Here is a 7,745-nt window from a genome sequence, read left to right on the forward strand (position 1 = left end):
TTCCCCCCAAAAAAATGTAATTTAGACCAAAAGGAACAACTGATCAGAAATTAATAGCCAAGATTTGATCAGATTTGAAACTGTACGTTCACAAAGTTGGACGTTTTAAAAATTTCACTTCTCCGCGAGACTTTGATCTGATAAGTTATTTTCCTGCTCCAGTAAAGTCGCACGTTTCCACCACCAACTGCCTCACGTTATGGACACACGCCGCCAGCGAAGCAGCACTATTGTCTGTCAAATTGGTTCGGGACAAATTCAGATATTCCATCTAAAAGCGCGAAATTTGTTTATTTTAAGTAAGTTAAAATGGTGTTGTAACCAGTATCTTTATTGCAGTCCCTTCAATCACAAGTTGTACTACAGGGTCACTTAGTATCCACAAAATGAAGATCAATTTATTAAATTCTTGTATTATATTTTTAAAACAGAGAGTGTTATTGAACAGGCGGCTCCCAAGGACAAAATTCTTTACTTTAAACTGACGGAAGGATGGGAACCACTTTGCAAGTTCCTCGACAAACCGATACCGGACATTCCGTTCCCACACAGGAACAAAGGTGGAAAGATAATGGAAGAAATGGTGGCCAAGTCGTACATTTTCAAACAAATCAAAACAGAACTACAAATCATCATCGCATGGGCTGCAATAGCAATCGTACTGTTATATTACATGTGGTAAATAAACAAGTTTGAAAGTGACTAATTTGTGAAGTCCACAGAACAGTGCACCAAACATGTGGCAAATGAACAAATCAGATAATTCTTTGTTATTATTTGTTTGTTGTATCGTTGCGAACTGTGATTTCCCCAAACGCGATGCCAATTTACCATATTGAATGCAAGAAAACGAGCAATGTCCCCGCTACTCAATCTGTGTTTCCCAGTTTTGCGATGTAATCTTTCGCTGACACTGTTGTTTAATTTTATCACGTTGTTTGAACGAGTGCATTGGCTTTTGAGAATAATTTAACTTTTGAAATATATCTGTAGCGCTTCGGTTTTTGTAAGCATGTTAGTCAATTCGATGACTATATGGAGGCTTTTTATAAGGTTTATTGCAACGCAATAATGCAATCCAATATTCATACGAACGTAATTATGAATCTTATTTTGTTTCTTCAAAGGATTGCAAATGACACTTAACAATCAAATTAAAGTAAAAAGGATTTCGTATATGTTCAGCCTTTTTTACCTCACGTCGACATTTGTCGTCGCTTCATCGATCGCCAGGATTTTATTCTTCCTTAAAATCGCCCTCGCCAGACAAATAAGCTGACGTTCCCCGACACTAAAGTTTGAACCGGATTCCGCCAACTCCATTTCCAACTTCTGGGGAAAAGTCTCGATCGTCTCCTTCATCTGAACCTGTTGTAAGTTTGTAGAATAGTTGTGATTTCAACTTCGGGGACACCATACCCGTTTGAACGCTGACCAAAGTTCCTCGTCACTGTAGTTCGAAAAATAATTCAGCGTTCCAGCGAAGAGAATGGGATCCTTACGAAAGACTTTTTTCGAAAGTAAGCCTGAAAGTAAAACGTGATCGTCGGATTTGTTATTCATACACAACGTTTATGATGTTTATTTCAGCCTATTCCAACTGTATTGAAAGAAAGAAATAAAATTTAGTCTTAATATGTTGTTTTTCTAATTACGTACGAATACCTGATCAAACATTACCAGCACAAACATTGAAGGTTTTCTTTCTACTTTCGTAATGAGTTTGCTATGCTATCCCATACTCAAGATAGACACCCTACCTGGCTACTGTATTCTGTTTACAATTATCCTAATTTGAAGTAATGAGAAATTTATGTGAAAATCTAAAACTTCCTTTTCCCAAATGCCAGGGATTTTTTTACCCCGCATTGAAGCTCAACTGTGGTATTGCGGATATGGAGGACCGCAAAGTGGTGAAAACGATCTCTGGAACATCCACGTTGTCGGTGAACAACTTCGCAGAGATCAGGTCTGTGAGTCGGAATAGGCAGGAGAGAAGAGCACTTTTTGTGCGTCCGACGATCCCGATCTAAAACTAGTCTAACGCTAAGTAAGTTCAGTGGGTCACTGCAGGGTGGGCCACTGCCAACTTCGATTGATCTTGGTATTGGGACATGCAATAATCTAGGACAGTTCTAGTAATTGCTATTTAAGAAAGCTAACGCATTTGACACACCCCGGCCTCTAAAGCCGATGCACAAAAACTAACAACACAATAAATAAATATAACGAAATAGCCTTTTCGCCTGGTCGGAACTCGACTGAGATTTCTTAAAGAAAAATAATTCTTGTCTTTGTCTTTGCCTACAGGTCGAGCTATTGTTTGGGAGTGAAATTGTATTGTAAAATGTATTTCTTTGATTAGGAAATCCAAAACACTAACTACGTCTACTTAAGATGATTAATAGCATGTTAGCCTCGGCTTTCGTAACTAAACCACTCCAATTGTTTGCAAATGCGTTTCTGTTTGCATAACACACGTAGCTTAGGTTTGGGAAATAACAGAAGCCGTTCAAGAAATTCAATGTTCTCTGTATCAAATAATTCTCGTATGGTTTTCTTTGACCTACCTGATTTCAATTTCAGCACTCAGTCGGACTCCCCACTGGAACACCGTCACTAACATCTGTCTGTAACTCAGCGTCAGACCAATTTGACTAGCGTTAACATTCGTATAAGTGATTGTGATGATGGAGAGGAAAGTTACAAAGCCAAGAAAGACTGTGCAGAGCAAATCCAGACGAAAACCAAACCAACGGTGGCCGGAAATGAAAGTGAACCAAGCAGCTGAAAAGTAGCTAAGGAATTTTTGGCAATCCGCACCATCACAAATTGTAAATATCGATTATAGTTTTGGTCTCATATTGCTTGTATATAATGTTGCCACAACATGCCGCTTTGATGAGACCTAATAAATGGAAACAGTGCAACATTATATACGTTTTGTGCGTATGTTTTGGTAGTTGATAAAATAGTAGAAAACTCCGGACAAGCTGCGCTACAGCTATGCCCATAGTCTTTGTTGTATCGATATTTTAGTAAAACAATTTATCAGGGATTTGTTGGGAGTTGCGCTTTTTTTTATACGTGGAAAATTTAGTACGTGGAAATTCTTCTCGAACTTGTCTTGCATTTTGAACGCACGAATTGTTGTCAATCCTCGAAGTGTGGATGAAAGAAGTGAAAACACCGGACTTCTGTCTATAAATAATCAGAATCCCGTAAGGCGTAGTTTACAATATTGTGTTATCGCAACAAAATTCTTATCCTACATGTGCCAAAAAGCCACAATAATCATTGAGCTGCAGACAGGGTTTACAGCTCAGGTCAATACAATGTCAGCAGCTCTCATTGATTATTATTGGTTTTTTGCACAAATGTCGGTTGGGTTTAACACTAGTCGTTAGCACTATCGGATTGCAAGCAGTTGTTTGGTCATGGTGCGCATCACGTTGGTTCGTCTCTGTTGTTTGGTATATAGTTTTGGTACCCAACGGATCGACGTTGAGCGAAAGGTACAACATAGTGGAAATATGTGTGCTTACTATAGTGTAAAAGCTAGCACGGTGCAACACTCAGTATCTGCACATCCACGACACCCAGTCCTAATCGTACTCAGCTTAGTCCAATCTCCTCTATGTTGAATATGCACTGGCCGATCAACTGTGCCGCTGCATCACCGAATTTGTTTTTCACGCAGAGTTTCTTCAGCTGATTTTAAACAGGGTTAAACATGGGGTGAATCGCTTCTTGTTTTCCTTTGCATCTTTGCAACATTTTTTAGCTCGCGGCTCACTTGATTATATGTTTTAATGATATCTTTTGGAAGGATCTGGCTTTTCCGCGAGCAATTTTGCCCACTCCTGGGCTGTACTATTACGTTAACAATTACATTCCAAAGGAACTGCTGTTGATCTTACAGGTTTTGGTAGATACAGTGTCTTCTCACACAACTCCCCGACGCCGTAACACGTAATGTTGCAAACACTTAGATCCACATCTTCAATGTTGTGAATGCAGCGACTAACAGCGACTGCACCCAAATCTCCAACATTGTTTCGGAACATATTGAGTATCCTCAGGTGCATGCAATGTAGAGTAACATATTAAAAAAACACTAGCATTGAAATGAAGCTGAATATATTATCATATGCTATACGTGACTACTTTGAAGTGCGGGACTAAAATTAATAGGTATAACCTGTGTTGCTTCGATCTAAAGCTTTGGGATTGTATCGTCCGACTAGGATATTATGATCAGGAGAAGTTGACCATAGTAAGCAACAGCTGCATTAGACATAAGAAAGCACTTTATTACGTTATCACTCTACCCCGCAAACCGTCCGTAGAGCGTTGGGCCTGGTAAGCCAGGGGTCGCCATAGCAAACAACGGGAGCTTGATTTTTCAGATCTTGCTCCAACTTGTCAGAAGAATGAGGCTGATTCAGCTAGGCTGCAATGCCTGTGCTGCAAAGTCTGTAAACCTGATGATCTCGATGTGATAGCTGTGATCGCCAAGTAGGGATCCATATGCAGTGTGTGATCATGTGATTCCGTGAAACACTGCTGCGCTATCACAATAATTCAAATGTCTCCATTTGTCTATTTCAATTGTTCCTTCTGTTCGCAAATGATTTATAAACCGTTGTAACTTTAAAACGTGGACACAGCGACTTACACGAGCAAATTATTAAGGCGATAAAAAGAAAAATACAAACAAAAAGTTTCTCCATGGTCGTACTTTCAATAGCACGCAAATGGTAAAGGTTTCTCTTGGGAACCCGTATATCATGCATTAAAGCAACATATTTCGCTTGAGTTTTTTTCTATTGGCCATTTTATTCGCGATTGGGAACTCGCTAGGTGACGCCAATAACCTGCGCAGTTACACTCATTCGGTTACAGAAGAAAAAGGGAAACCATTGCCACAATACAGCCATAACCTTGTCGGAGAGCCGGAATTAAAGACCTGGGTGTGTTTTGTGTTAGTGTGAATTCGATGTGTCCAAAATTGAGAAACACCTCAAAGCTTGGAAAGGCGTTTCAAAATCAGCGCGGGGTGCACTCATTCAGATGCATTAACAAATAAACTATTATTTTCAGTTAATTTGAAACAGGATTTATTAGAAAGTCGGCAAAAAAATGAAGGTGATTTGCAGTGGAATGCCGAAAACAGGGACGAAGACGCTCAGCGCTGCTTTGCGAATTCTCGGCTACAATGTTTACGATTTTGATGAACAATTCTGGTATTTGGGAAAAGAATTGTCCAAAGCGTGCAACGACGGAAGCACAACAGAGGAATTTCGCGAAATGTTCGAGAACGTTGACGCGACCACCGACGTACCAGCTGCGGCATTGTGGGAGGAAATCCACTGGGCGTTTCCGGATGCAAAAGTAAATATAATAAAATATTAAACAGTAACACGCTACGCAGTGACGCTTAAACACGGTGGTGGACTTGAAAGTACATACCCAGAACAAGGTTTTATACCAGAGCTAAAACCATTACAAGCCTGGAGCTAATGAATGGCCTTAAATAAAGATTTGATATCCGTGCGCTTCTCCAGTTTGCTGTTATGTCATAACGATTTTATAGGTCATACCAATCGCAGTATATGTACAACATTAGAATACATCATTATGGTCGTTAGCAGATGATTAAACACATCACAGTAACTTTGCTTTGGCTAATCCTGATTTCAAACGTCCAAAAACTGCAATTTATTATAACCTAATAACCTAACACTATAACGCTACTCGTCATTAGCTGCCACAGCAATTGTTATTTAGTGGACTGAGGCAAGGCAATGTGACACATGTTCGTAATCGACTCACGTAGTTTGCAATGGAACCTTCTAATGTCCCACAGATTGTGCACACGGAGAGGGGCAGCGCGGAAGAATATGAGAAAAGCTACTTGAAGCAAATCGCCGCTATGACTCAAGGCTTTTTCTTGAGGTTAATCGGTAACACGACTCCAACTGGAAGAAGACTGAAAGCTTACCTCAATGATTCAAGTAAATACGTGTTGATTTGCAAGACGTTTATTGGATGAGTTTTTGTGTCACTGATAATTACCGTGCGTGCTATTTATGTTTACCTGACAAAAACAAAGATGTTATGCATGTCAGACGACTTGGATAGTTTACGTTTTGCAATGGGCCCTTAATAATCTTTGCTTGTTGGGATGTGGACTGAAAATTCTTCTATCCCTAAACTAACCTCTTGGCTAAGACAGATTGTTAAAAACCTGAAAAAATTAAAAAACAAACTTTGTATTTTCTCAATTGCCGACCATGTCACGAACATTGTTTGGTAAACCCATGGTTGATGTTCTAAGTGAGAATCCAGTTCGGCGTGCCGCCCTTTGCACTTCTATCGCCTATCAGACCTAACACCATGATTGCAAAGAAAGCCTACAGACAACACAACGCTCGTGTTAGGGAGGTTAGTTTTTCATACCGTTTTATAGCTGTGTTATTTTATGCCTTCAAATTTGTGCATTATACATTAACCATCGTTTAACAATGTGTTGGTAATGAAATGCGGTCATCTGCACAATACATGTTTTTTTTCGTGTTGATGATCGAAAACAAGCACAAAAGTTATTGTGGCAACCAGGCTACCAAATATTACCATATAATGCAAAAAAGGTTGTTTAATTTGAATAAACAATTGGAACACCTAAAACAACCGTATCACAAACACCGCTCTGGACTTAAACATGATTGATGTTTTTCCAAGCTATCGTTTGGCCATGTGACATATTGAGGTAAAACAGAGAGTGTTATTGAACAGGCGGCTCCCAAGGACAAAATTCTTTACTTTAAACTGACGGAAGGGTGGGAACCACTCTGCAAGTTCCTCGACAAACCAATACCGGACATTCCGTTCCCACACAGGAACAAAGGTGGAAAGATAATGGAGGAAATGGTGGCCAAGTCGTACATTTTCAAACAAATCAAAACAGAACTACAAATAATTATTGCATTGGCTGCAATAGCAATCGCACTGTTATATTACATGTGGTAAATAAACAAGTTTAAAAGTGACTAATTTGTGAAGTCCACAGAACAGTGCACCAAACATGTGGCAAATGAACAAATCAGATAATTCTTTGTTATTATTTGTTTGTTGTATCGTTGCGAACTGTGATTTCCCCAAACGCGATGCCAATTTACCATATTGAATGCAAGAAAACGAGCAATGTCCTTGCTACTCAATCTGTGTTTCCCAGTTTTGCGATGTAATCTTTCGCTGACACTGTTGTTTAATTTTATCACGTTGTTTGAACGAGTGCATTGGCTTTTGAGAATAATTTAACTTTTGAAATATATCTGTAGCGCTTCGGTTTTTGTAAGCATGTTAGTCAATTCGATGACTATATGGAGGCTTTTTATAAGGTTTATTGCAACGCAATAATGCAATCCAATATTCATACGAACGTAATTATGAATCTTATTTTGTTTCTTCAAAGGATTGCAAATGACACTTAACAATCAAATTAAAGTAAAAAGGATTTCGTATATGTTCAGCCTTTTTTACCTCACGTCGACATTTGTCGTCGCTTCATCGATCGCCAGGATTTTATTCTTCCTTAAAATCGCCCTCGCCAGACAAATAAGCTGACGTTCCCCGACACTAAAGTTTGAACCGGATTCCGCCAACTCCATTTCCAACTTCTGGGGAAAAGTCTCGATCGTCTCCTTCATCTGAACCTGTTGTAAGTTTGTAGAATAGTTGTG

The 7,745-nt window shown here is 39.3% G+C and overlaps 1 protein-coding gene across 1 annotated transcript; it reads left to right on the forward strand.

Moving 5' to 3' along the window:
* Positions 1-5,142: 5,142 nt before the first annotated feature.
* LOC145913510 (uncharacterized) lies at positions 5,143-7,032 on the forward strand. The gene is made up of 4 exons (XM_083001210.1): positions 5,143-5,394; positions 5,870-6,017; positions 6,341-6,447; positions 6,799-7,032. Exons 1-4 carry the CDS (start codon positions 5,143-5,145, stop codon positions 7,030-7,032), a joined length of 741 nt encoding a protein of 246 aa, XP_082857336.1.
* The last annotated feature ends 713 nt before the right edge of the window (positions 7,033-7,745 follow it).

The sequence above is a fragment of the Ascidia mentula genome, chromosome 1, assembly GCF_947561715.1.
Source record: "Ascidia mentula chromosome 1, kaAscMent1.1, whole genome shotgun sequence".
NCBI classification, from domain to species: domain Eukaryota; kingdom Metazoa; phylum Chordata; class Ascidiacea; order Phlebobranchia; family Ascidiidae; genus Ascidia; species Ascidia mentula.